The sequence below is a fragment of the Lutra lutra genome, chromosome 8 (assembly GCF_902655055.1).
Source record: "Lutra lutra chromosome 8, mLutLut1.2, whole genome shotgun sequence".
Taxonomy (NCBI): Eukaryota; Metazoa; Chordata; class Mammalia; order Carnivora; family Mustelidae; genus Lutra; species Lutra lutra.
In genome coordinates, this window is record NC_062285.1 from 53,249,279 (window position 1) to 53,263,037 (window position 13,759).

At 33.6% G+C, this 13,759-nt stretch overlaps 1 protein-coding gene across 1 annotated transcript; it reads left to right on the plus strand.

The window, feature by feature from the left end:
• Positions 1-3,544: 3,544 nt before the first annotated feature.
• On the plus strand, positions 3,545-4,486 carry LOC125107353 (olfactory receptor 6C6-like). The gene has a single exon (XM_047742340.1). It carries the CDS (start codon positions 3,548-3,550, stop codon positions 4,484-4,486), a length of 939 nt encoding a protein of 312 aa, XP_047598296.1. The 5' UTR covers positions 3,545-3,547.
• The last annotated feature ends 9,273 nt before the right edge of the window (positions 4,487-13,759 follow it).

Consider the following 13,759-nt stretch of genomic DNA (forward strand, 5'->3'; position numbering starts at 1 on the left):
AAAAACCCCAGAATAAACTCATAATTCAATTATTCTTTCGCAAATACATAATGGGAAAAGTCTTTGCAGGTTGGGAAAACTGGAAAGCCATATGCAAAAGAAGGAAAGGAAACCTCTTTCTTACACACACACACACACACACACACACACACACACACACACACACAGGATTTTCTTTCACCAAACAAAAATATGGATCTGAGCCCTAAATGTGACCCTGAAACCATAAAAATCCTAGAAGAGAGCACAGGCAGTAATTTCTCTGACATTGGCTATAGCAATATTTTTCCTGATGTGTTTCCTGAGGCACGGAAGCTAAAGCAAAAATAAACTATTGAGACTTCACCAAAATTAGAAGCTTCTGCCCAGTGAAGGAAATAATCAATAAAACTAAAAGACAATCTACCAAAGGAGATAAGATATTTGCAAATGACATATTAATAAAGGGTTAGTATCTGAAGTATACACAGAATTTACACAACTCAACACTGAAAAACAAGCAATTCAGTTAACAAATGGGCAAAAGACATGAACAGACATTTCTCCAAAGACATCCAGATGGTCATCAGACACATGAAACGATGTTCAACATCACTCATCATTAAGGAAATGTAAATCAAACTAAAATGATATATGATCTCACACCTGTCAGAATATCTAAAATCAAAAACTAAAGAAACAATGTGTTCATGAAGATGTGGTGAAAAAGGAGCCCTACTCATGCATTGTTGGTTGAAATGCAAACTGGGGCAGCCACTGATGAAGACTGTAGGGGAGGTTTCTTAAAAAACTAAAAATAGAGCTACCATATGATCCATTAATTCCACTAGTGGGCATTTACCCAAAGAATATGAAACCAATAATTTGAAAAGATATGTGCACCTCTATGCTTTTGCAGCACTATTTACAATGGCCAAAATATAGAAGCAGCTCAAGTGTGCATAGATAGGCAAATGGATAAAGAAGATGTGCTGAAGAAGATTTGAATGGATAAAGAAGATTCAGAACATGAATGGATTAGGAAGATATAAAAGAAAAATACAATAGAAGATATAATGTGTGTGTGTGTGTGTGTGTGTGTGTGTGTGTGTGTGTTAGCTATAAAAAAGAATGAAATCTAGCCATTTGAATCAACATCGATGGATATAGAGTGTACTATGCTAAGCAAAATAAGTCAGAGAAGAACAAATTCCATTTGACCTCATTCACATGTGGAATTTAAGTATCAAAACCAGTGAATAAAGGAAAAAAGAGAGAGGGATACCAAAAAACTGATCTTAACTTACAAGAATCAAGTAAGTGATGGCTATCAGAGGAGAGGTAGGTGAGGGGATGGCTGAAATAGGTGAAGGGGAGAAAGACCACGCTTACCTTGAAGAACACTGAGTAATGTATAGAATTGATGTATCACTGTATTGTACATCTAAAACTAATATAACAGAATATGTAGACTACACTGGATTTAAATTTTTAAAAAATGTACTTAGAGTCAATTTAAAGAAGAAAACATAGAAGAAGGAAAAAAGAAAAAAGTAATTATTAACCAACATTCTTAGAAATTAAGGAAAGCCTAGGGAGTTTTCCAAATTAAAGGAGAATAAAACATTATGGTCAAAATAAACATGTACTTTTAAATTGTATTTTTTCTATAAGGAAAATTTTTAGTCACTGGTGAAACTTAGATAGGATTGGAGAACTTCATGTTGATAATGTATCATTGTTAATGTCCTGACACTAATGGTTATAGCATGTATTGCTAGTAGAATATACTTTTTTGATATAAACACATACTACTATATTGACGGAGCATCAAATGGTGCAGGAATAAAAGATATTCATTGTCTATTTGTTGGTTTTTTTGTTATATTTTATATTGTTTCAAAATTTAAAAAATAGCAAAACATTTAAGTATTGTTATTGACCTCCAATTTGGGGCATAGGTCAGAAGTTAGTGAAATCCTAACATTGACTAAGAGAAAGTTTCCTTTTGAGATAAACCACCTTAATGTGTAGAAATGATCATACTGTCCCAAGGAACTGGAATATCTGAAATTCTTTTGGTGTTAAGTATAGAGTTTAAAATATTTCTAGTTCTCTTTGGGAGCATATCTGTTTTGTTTTGTAGTTAAAGAAAATCAGTTTTGTGCTTATAGCAATTCAGTTTTTCTTTCTTTACTTTTTTCTTTGATTGTTTGTTTTGGTTTTTGTTTTGTTTCTTACATAACTGATATTCCTGACATGAGTCTCCAGAGGTCATTTATTTTTCTTTTCTTCTTCTTCTTTTTTTTAAATTAATCCCTTGTGTGTCTTTTGAGAAAAATGATAAAACTGTGCCTTTTGTTAGTGCACAATATGAAGCAAGAATTATTTGTTACAAAATTTGGGTTCCTTTCATATGAGGGATTTTCCAAAACGTCTTTTCATTTATAGCATTACATTTCCATTTAGAATTTTTATGGAGGCATTCAGCTTCATTTCAATATATAAGAAAAGAAGACAGAAAATGAATCTTACCTAGCCTGAAAGAGGATTCTAATTATATGTAATATCTGGATTCTGTCATTTTAATGAGTAGCAGTGGAAGTGAAAATAATTAACAGATGCATATAATTTTGAGAATGCATATGTTTTTAGAATCCTTCTTGAGAGAGAATAGTCATCATCCTTTATTTTTGACCACTGTTTCTACCATATTCCTATAAGGGGGGAAATTATATGACTGTATTTGAGATATGGTAAGTCACTTAAAATTTGCAATAAATATCTAGCTCATAAATGAAAGCATTCTCACACATAAAAATCAGGTAATCTACTGACTTCTGAACTGTCATTTACTTTTCTGTTTTTATGTAGATGCAATAGTCAAAGCTTCATGATTAAATGCAACTGATATGAGAAGACTGATGCATTTGAAACCAAAGAAAAAGAATAATTAAGTGAAATGAAATAAGGGAACAATGCAGAAGTACTGCACCAGAACAAAATAATAATATATATCAGAATATTTCAACCATAGAGAAAATATGTAACTGTGATTATTTCTATATATTACAAATTTTTAAGTGTTTTAATGAGCTAAGAATTTTTGAAGAATATTACATATAAACATTGGTATTAATTTTCTAAATGTTACAAGAATTTTTTCAATAATTTTTAAGATATATATAGAAAATAAATTTAAAGTCAAGCTTATGTTCTATTTAGAACACCGAAACAGAAATCAGCTCATTTGGAACTGACCAGCTAAAATTTAAGTTATCTTTTAAGTTCCAATAGAAAAAAGAAAAAATTAAGTAGTTTTGTTACCATAACTAAGGTTTAAATGGAATCATCTGTTAGAGGTTCCTAGTTTGATCTATGCTATAGTTTTAAGTATCAACTGTCTTGTGAAATCAGATCATTTTTTTTAACTTATTTATATTTCTGACTATTATTTTTGGTTTTTTGCTTTTTGTTTTTTTTCTGTCTGTACCTTCTTAAAAACTCCTCTTATTTCCACTTCTGGAGTTGTTTTCCTATATCTATTTTCATAATATTCAAATCAGAAATGAGGAATCAGTCAAGAGAGATCAAGTTCGTTCTCCTAGGATTGACGGATGACCCACAATTGCAAATTGTGATTTTTATATTTTTCTTCCTAAACTATGTGTTGAGTGTGATTGGGAACTTAACCATCATCCTTCTTACCTTGCTAGATCCCCGCCTCAAGACTCCCATGTATTTTTTCCTCCGAAATTTCTCCTTCTTGGAAGCCTCATTGACAACAGTCTGTATTCCCAGATACCTGATAAGCCTCATGACTAAAAACAAAATAATTTCCTACAATAGTTGTGTATCTCAGTTATTCTTTTTCCTTTTGTTAGAAATTACAGAATTTTACCTGCTGGCTGCCATGTGTTTTGACCGGTATGTAGCAATCTGCAAACCCCTCCATTACCCCATCATTATGAACAACAAAGTGTGTTACCAACTACTATTCAGCTCATGGACAATTGGCTTTCTGCTTACATTTCCACCAGTGGCCTTGGGATTGACACTGGATTTCTGTGCTTCCAAAGTAATTGATCATTTCATGTGTGACACTTCCCCCGTGCTGCAGCTTTCCTGCACTGACACTCATTTACTGGAATTGCTTTCATTTGCTGTAGCTATTGGAATACTCCTGATCACATTGCCTTTAGTAATTCTTTCCTACACATACATTATCAAGACCATTCTAAAACTCCCCTCTGCTCAGAAAAGAACAAAGGCTTTTTCTACTTGTTCTTCTCATATGATTGTAGTCTCCCTTACTTATGGTAGCTGTATCTTTAATTACATAAAACCAACAGCAAAGGAAAGGGTGACTTTATCCAAAGGTGTAACTGTTGTTTACACCTCAGTTGCCCCTTTATTAAACCCTTTCATTTATGCTCTCAGAAACCAGCAAGTGAAAGAAGCCTTCAAGGATACACTCCAAAAGATTTTCTCTTTTTTCAAAAAATGAAGAGGAAATTTAATTTTAAAATCTTAGCTAAAAAGTAAATAAAATTTTTGACTCATTTTATAAGCTTACTTAATCTATTCTTCAAATAGTCCATCTAATATTTATACCTCATAATATTTAACCACACCTGTCGCCATAATTCATCTTTTCCTCCTACTCTATGATTTACAGTCCTGTGCTAAAGTATGAGCATTCACTTGAGTTATCAACACAAATGTGAAATTTCTTTCACTCTACAAAACATGGTTCTGACCTCCTCAAAAACATGATTTTAAATAGATATTCATTATAAAAATTTTAAATAAGTATACAGACATCAATATAATCACATGCACTACTATTGGAACTCTAGGAAGTTCTTCAAATGTCACACAATATTTTCAACAAAGCAAGAAAAGAAGGTAGGCTTCAAGTCACAAATAGCTCATATGTTCTAAAATGTAACAGAACTTTATCTGGTATGTCAGTAGACCTGAAAATTTGGAGTGAGTAACAATCACACACCTGGTTGGCTTATTTAATAGCAAAGACAATATTCTCATCCTTAAAATGTCTTTTTTTTAAAGATTTTATTTATTCCTTTGACAGAGAGAGAGAAAGAGAGAGAGACAAAATGAGCAAAAGCAGAGGGAGAGGGAAAAACAAACTCACTTCTGAGCAGGACATTGGGCCGGATGCCAGGACCAGGAGATCATGACCTAAGCTGAAGGCAGATGCTTGACCATGTGAGCCACCCAGGTGCCCCCGTAAAATGTCTTTTTAACTTAGCTGGAGTAAAGTATAGAAACATGGACTACAGGATTTTCTGTTGTCGGTGGTTCCTATGAGAGTTTTCTTTTTTGATATAAAAACCTATGTGAGCAGATTTTTATTTTATTAAGATTATTATGTTAAATTTATTGAGGATGGGTTTTTGGATGTTAGAGTCAGGAAGACAGGTTAAATGGCTAATACTTCAAACTAAATGAGTTACTTGAGAATTGAAATGCAATAGTGTCAATGAATCTGAAGCTCTGGGAAATGGTTCCATAGATATTAGGAAAACAAACTGTGAGGAATGGTTGAACATTTGGCTATATGGGATAAATAGAAAAAGATTTTAAAAACTAAAATGTAGCTTCCTTAAACCTTCATTCTACCCATTCCTGCACATACTCCCTTATATATTCAATATTTTTAAAGAAGGCCAGTACTATTGGTATCTAGTCAGATTAAAAAAAAAGGTACCTACAAAGAAATATATGAAATATATAGAGTTCCATATTGGGTATATTATGCCACCTGAGAATTATAAGTGCAAAAATCATTAAGGTATTTAATGCCGTAACTCCTATCCATGTGACTCTGAGAAGAAAACAATCTAAGTTCACGTTTGTGTTCTGATTTATTTTACTATTTTAAGCCAACACTGCTAAGCACCTTCTTTTCTAAGGTAACTACAAGGGAATAAGTTCATATTATGATATTCAAGCCCCCAGAGCTTTCCAGTAAGCTCTTTAAAAACTATTAGACCGTTATTAGATATTGTTTGAGAATATTTTCCTCATTTTTTGTGTCGTCTTTTCATTTTCCTTACAGTGTCCTTTGGTTACAGAATTTTTAATTTTGATGAAGTCAATTTTTTTTTTAGTTTTTATTTTGTTGTATGTGCTTTTGGTATCATATTTAAAACACCATTGCTTAACCCAAAGTTGCAAGGAGGTACACCTACCATTTATTCTAAGAAATTTCTAGTTTTGTATCTGACGATTAGGTCTTTGGTTTCTATTGAGTTAATGTTTCTGTACAGTTTCAGGTAGAGATTAAAGTCACATTTGCATGAAAATAGTTATCACAACATGATTTGCTGAAAAGGCTATCATTTCCCCATTCAATAATCTTGGGACACTTGTTAAAAATCAATTGATCATAAATGTATAGGTTATTATAGGACTCTCAGTTTTATTCCTTTGTGCTATTGGTCAATTGCTATGCCAGTACCACACTCTCTCTATCATTGTACTTTTATAATAAGTTATGAAATTGGAAAAGATGACTCTTTCAACTTTCTTCCTTTTTCACTATTGTTTTGGCTATTCAGGGTCCCTTGCAATTCCATATGAATTTTAGGATCAAATTGCTCACTTACATAAAAAAAGCAGCTGAAAATTTAATAACGATTATGTTGAATCTGTGGATTAGTTTGGGAACTATTACCATCTAATTCAATGTCAGGTCTACTCTCCAATCCATACATAGTTTGTCGTTATTTATTTAGGATTTCTTTAATTTTTAAAAATTTTGTTAATTTCTTGATACAATGTTTCACTACCCTGGTAAAAATCACATAAAACAACTCCTACAACTGAACAATAAAAAAGAACAAACACTCAACAAAACATAGACAAGGGACTTAAGGAAAATATACAAAAGGAAAAAAAAAGCACATGAAAAGATGTCCAAGAACATTACTACCAATTTACAGCCAGTAAGACATACCACTTTACAGCCAGTAAGACAGTTATAATATGTATTTGTATAGGTGTCTGCTTGTGTGTGTGTGTGTGTGTACATATATCTTGGTTATAAATATCATAAAAAATAACAAGTGCTACTATACAGAATAACAAGTGGTGATATACAGAATTTGAAACCTTCATACACTGCTAGTGCATATGTAAAATGTGCAGCCACTTGGAAAATTTGGCAACTCATCAAGAACATATATAGAGAGTTACTATAGAACCCAGAAATTCTACTTCTAGGAACTGAAAATATATGTTCACACAAGAACTTCAACACACATTTTCATAGACACATCATGCAAAAGAGTAAAAAAATAGAAAAAAGAAAAACAAGTAAACTTCAAGTGATGAATGTATAAACAAAATGTGATACAGGTAAATTTTATTCATTTTCATTTTATTATGTTTTGCTTTGCTGCACTATCCATATACTATGTTTCCTAAATTGAGGGTTTGTGATAATCTTACATTAAGCAAGTCTATTAGTACCATTTTCCAACAGCATTTGCTCACCTCTGTATTATATTGTGGTAATGCTCACAAAATTTCAAGATTTTTCATTATTAGTATATTTGTTATGGTGATCTGTGATTGTGATCTTTGATGTTGCCATTGTTATTATTTTGGGACACCATAAACACTGCCCACATAACACAGCAACTCTAATCACCAAATGCTCTGTGTGTTCCTACTGCTCCACTGGCCAGCTGTTTCCCCTTCCCTTTCCTTCTCTTCTGGCCTCAGTATTCCTTGACACACACACACCAATATTGAAATTGGACTAATTAATGACCCCACAGGACCTGTAAGTGTACAAGTGAAAGGAAGAATCACCTGTCTCACACTTTAAGTCAAAAGCTAGAAATGATTAAGCTTAATGAGGAAAGCATACAAAAAGCCAGGATAGGACAAAACCTGGTTCTCTTGCACTAGTTAGCCAAGCTGTGAATACAAAGATAAAGTTCTTGGGGTTCTGGGTGCTCAGTTGGCTAAGTATCTGACTCTTGGTTCCTGATCAGGGCATGATCTTGTGGTTGTGGGATTGAGCCCTGTGTCTGGCTCTCCAGCTCAGTGTAGAACCTACTTCAGATTCTTTTTCCCTTTCTCTCTCCTGATCACTCTCTCAAACAAATAAATAATCTTTAGAAAGAGAAAAAAAAAGAGATAAGAAAAAACTCTTGAAGGAAATTAAATGTGCTATTCCAGTGAACACTTGAGTGATAAGAAAGGCAGAAGCAGCCTTACTGCTGATAGGGAGAATGTTTTGGTCTACTAGATAGAAGATCAAACAAGCCACAGTATTTCATTAAACCAAAGCCTAATGCAAACCAAGGACCTAATTCTCTTCCATTCTATCAAGACTAAGAGTGGTGAGGAAGCTATAGAAAAAAAGTCAAAGCAAGCAGAGGTTTGCTCATGAGGTTTAAGGAAAGAGGCCATCTACCTAACACAAAAGTAAAAGGTGAAGCAGCAAGGACTGATGTAGTACCTGAAGTGAATTATCCAGAAGATCTAGCTAAGACAATTAAAGAAGGTGACTACACTAAACCACATACCTTCAATGTAGATGAAAAAGATTTATAGTGGATGAAGATTCTATCTACCACTTTTATAGCTAGAGAAGAGTAGCGAATGCCTGGCTTCAAAGCTTCAAAGTCTAGGCTAACTCTTTTGTTAAGGCTAAGGCAGCTAGTGACTCTAAATTGAAGCCAATGTTCACTGACCATTTTGAAAAACCTAGGTCTAAGAATTATGCTAAATCTACTCTTCTGGAGTTCTATAAATGGAATAACAGAGCCTGGATGGCAGCAATTCTGTTTATAACATGGTTTATTAAAGATTTTAAGCTCACTGTTGAGACTTATTGCTCAGTAAAAGATTCCTTTCAAAATATTGTTGTTCATTGATAATGCACCTGACCATTCCAGAGCTCTGATGGAGATGTACAATATGGTTAATGTTGTTTTCATGACTCCTAACACCACTATTCTGCAGGCCATGAATTAAGGAGTAATTCTGACTTTCAAGTCTTATACTTTTAGAAACACATTTCATAAGGCTAGAGATGCCATAGATACGGATTTCTCTGATGGTTCTGGGCAAAGTAAACAGAAAATTTTCCCGGAAAGGATTTATCACTCTACATACCATATAGAACATTTTTTGAATCATAGGAAGAGGTCAAAAAGAGTCAATATGAACAGGACTTTGGAAGAAGTTGATTGCAATATGTAGTATTTATAAATTTTGTCAGTTATTGTTCTGTGTAGAAATAATTGAACCCCAGACTTTGCTTAGATTCATTTATATTATAATAATGAAAGTGATTCTTGGACGAAATTCAAGGTATGATTTATTTATTTCTGTGTTTGGGGAATCTTTTCATATTTTAAACCATTTATAAATTAAAGATTTCTGATACATTCTAGTCGTGTCAATGTAAATAAATGTATAAAGTATGTCTTACATAAAAGCAAATATAATCATTTAAATCCAACAAATTTCTTTAAATATTGACAAAGCATATATAGAATATCTGCATCATACTTAATAATTTCTTTGGCCTCCTCCCAGCCATTCCCTCTGGTCTCCATCCCAGCTAGTGGATTCAGATAAACACAAATGTCTTTTGGCCACAGAAATCACTTTTCCTTTTCTGGAATTTCTTATAAAAGAAATAACAAGTTGTGAATGTTGAAGTTTGGTTTCCCTTGCTCAGCCATATTTTGGAGATTCACCCATTTTATTGTGTGCATCCTTAAGTTCTTTCCTTTTTGCTCATGCAATTTGACCAAATCTACATTTATCAAATTTGGATTAGCAAATTCAGAATCTCTGGCATCCTTCTGTCTTAGCCAACTTTCCCTCCCCAGTTCCCACACATTGGTGTTCTTATTCTCTGAGGAATCTCTCCAGAAGACAGAATCATTTGATTTGATCAGTGTAATATCAAGTACACACCATATTCTGAAATGCCAATCCCTAAAAGCCTGTATCCTCCCAAATTGTCCTTCTGAAATAAGTGTCTGCCAAAGGAAAATTAATTGGGGCAGGGAGGTTCGTCCCCTATGCCTTGGTGACTCTATTCCTCAATTCCCATTCTCCATGGCAGTTAGAATTACAGAATTACAGGAATTGTCTTTAGAGAAAATTAAGAAGGATACATGAAGAGGAACACCATTCACCATTTTGTTTATCCCAACTGCTAATTAACATCTTCTGCTCTTCTTTTTGATGCAGCATGTTGCAAGACTCAACCTACTTTTCTCCTTTGTGCTAGGAGCTACTTGATCTTTTTGGGTTTACACCCACAAAGAATTGCTGTGGAATAATACACTGTCTTACCTCCTGTCTTTGCTAACATCTCATGAATCAGCATATTTGGTTTAAGGCTATACTGCCAGTTATATATGGAATCACAAAATATTGTAATTATAAGAAATCATAAATTTGCAAATTCTTACAGCATGGATCTCTTGTCAGCCAGGATTCAGGTGAAGGTAGGATTTCTGTAAGTCCTTTGGAAAGAAAGAAGATATTGGAGGAATTTTAGCTTTTAAAAATAATGAAAGAGATAGCTATGGAAGGAAAACATTGAGCACTAGAGAGAATGTTGAGGAAACTAATACCAAAGTATGTTGAAGCCCTGAGAGAATGCTTCAAAAAAGCTTAATGGGAAATCATAGTGACTCAGTTATTTCTGAGAAAGCATCTACTAATAGTGTTAGCAATAAAGTTGGTAGTTTTCAAGTCTTTTGAAAATCCACTATGAATCTAGGTTATATGCACCAATCTGGGTACAAAGTGGAAAGCAATATCCTCTGCTTCCCTTCCAACCTCCAAATTTTTCACCAAGTCCTATCACTGACAAATCATAAATTAGAAAAATAGAGGGAGGGGAACTCTCAGAAATAGCATCCCAGTTTTCTCCACAGCACTGAGAACAACTGAGAGAATATAATGTGATGTTGAGTTGGCAACAGACAGTTCAATGCAGATACTTTGAAAATAACCAAAAAAGGAGTCTCAGAAATTGCAAATGAGTGTTTTTTTTTCACTGGCTCTACCAAAGTGTGATATCAATATTGGGGGCAATGTAGCAGAAATGAGATGCAGGCCCCTGGTGTCTCAATCAATTAAGCATCCGACTCTTGGTTTTAGCTCAGGTCATGATCCAATGGGTCCTGGGATCAATCCCCATAGGATTACTCTCAGTGGGGAGACTGCTTGAAGATCCTCCCTGTCTGTGCCTCCCCCCAATTGTGCTCTCTCTTCCTCTCCCTCTTTCTAAATTAAATAAATCTTTAAAAAGAAAAAAAAGATGAAGAGAAGAGATTAGTCTTGCACCCTTTTGTTCAATTTACCCCCACTATGTAGGACACTATGTCAAGATCCTGACATTATGAATGCTTAAATGCATGTAACCCCCTCATGTTATTTCTAATACATTTGGCAACCTGGTTGAAAATTACATTACATTACAGGATAAAATATATTCTATCTATAGGATATATTCAAGAGCTTCTCTTGAAGGAAAGAAGAAGAAAAGTGAAAACGTTGGTAACAAATTATAATATTAATAAGTAGTGTAACTGGGACTTATCCCTTGATTTCTCTTTTTGCTGATGCATTATTGGTTTCGAGAAATGCAACAGATTTTTGGACATTGATTTTTTTTTTTTTTAATCCTGTGACTTTGTGTATCAGTTCTAGGAATCTGTGTATCAGTTCCAGGAAGTTTTTCACAGGGTCCTTCAGGTTTTGTACATAGAGCATCTTGTCATCTGTGAATAGAGAAAGTTTTATGTCTTCCTTGCAGATTTCAATTCATTTTATTTCTCTTGTTGTCTGATTCCTGTGGATAGGATTTCCAGTACTATGATAAATAAAAGTGGTGAGAGTGGACATTCCTTCTTGCTCCTAACCGTAGAGGAAAAGCTCTCAGTTTTTCCCCATTTAGGATGATATTAGCTGTAGGTTTTTCATATATGGCCTTTATTAAGTTGAGATATGTTCCCTTTAAATATCATTTTTTGGATTCACACTTAAAATTAAATAACCACATGCATAACATGAAACTTATTCTAGCAAGAATGACACTCATTAACAATTAAAATACACTTACTATTATGAAGATGTAACACAGGGATTTACATACATTTGAGAAAACCAGAGAATCAAGAAGACTGCATTAAAGGGTACAATTTAACTAATATTAACAAAAACAAATGAACAAACAGACAAAAAGCAGAAACAGACCATAAATACAGACAACAAACATGTGGTTGCTAGAGGGGAGAGGAGACAAAATGGCTGAAGAAAATTTAGAGGTACAGGCTTCCAGTTATGGAATAAATGAGTCACAGGAATAAAACATACAGCACAAAGATTACAGCCAATCCTATTGTAATAGGATTGGTAACAGATCATAACTACACGGTGGTCAACATAGCATAATGTATAAGCTTGTCTATTCCTTTTGCTTTCCTCCTGAAACTAATATAACAATGTAACTAATGTATTAATGTAATTAATAGTTGTGTGTCAGTTAACCTCAGTATAAACAAATAAATTAGCATTGATGAGTGATTAGAAGTGAGTTGAGATGCGAAGGAAACAACTTCCAGCAAGGAAAATAACATATGTGAGAGTGAATGACTTTCATTTATGATTTCACTTAATCTTTAAAAGAATGAGTCCCAGCTGTATAAGTTGACAAAGAATGATACCCATTACATATTGTTAACTGAAAAAAAAAGGGGGGGGGGTTGTGGGGAGAAAAATTGCTGAATATTTTCTGTAGCAAAATTGTATTACTGTATTAAAAAAATTTGTGCTCCCATTCTGTGGATATTGAGTGTGTATGAAATTTCTGATAGAATGCACTATAAATATTTGATACCTGTTAATTTGAAGATTTGAGGGCAAATGGAGGATGACTTAGAATCATAAGAGTCATTCCATCTGTCATTATATACCACTGATACGGTAATTGATTCTCTGACACTTACTTCTCATGGCATTAAGTCTATATAACTCTTAACACTAAACATTTAAAAACTAAGTTTCAAATACCCTTCTGATTTTTAAAAATATTACAATTTTTTCTTGAATCATTCATTCTTCTTTGTGCTGATAGGGATGTATAAATGAATAAAACCTGAGTGCTACCCTCAATGAAATTTTGGAGCTTAGCTCTGTATTTAATGAACCCAAAAGGAATTGAGAATAAATTATCTCCTGAGTGAAGACTAAGTGCTACAGGCATACTAGAAAAATTTAATATAGCCAAGGGGCAACTAAGTTGATTGGATACGTTGGTAGGTATACTTTTGCTTTTATCCCACTATATTGCTTTGCTTTCTGGAATGTGTACATCATGACATCACTATACCTCTTGGGCCCATCTCTCCTACACGTGGCCTTTTTTTATTCTGGCCTTTCATTCATTTATATAGTGAATAGAGAAGGTAAATTTGTTTCATCTTTTGATAGTTTTCAATCCTCATCTTACCCAGAGAACTTTGAAGTGGTTTACATTTCAGTCATGAAGCAGTATTCCCTGGATATTTACATAAAGAAATCTCAGGGTTACAATAGTAGCTTTTTAGAATTTAGGTCAACAATGGTTATGATTATATGGAAAGATAAAAGAGATAAAGAAAAATTCTTTAATTATAGGAGAGGCTGTAGAAAACTCAACAACAACGAATTGACGCAATCAAACCTGCATTTTCTCTGTGTGAGAGGCATTTATGTAAGAGAGGAA

What these genes read in the sequence shown, in the direction of transcription:
- LOC125107353 (XM_047742340.1), top strand. Translation starts at nt 3,548, where the DNA reads ATGAGGAATCAGTCAAGAGAGATCAAGTTCGTTCTCCTAGGATTGACG.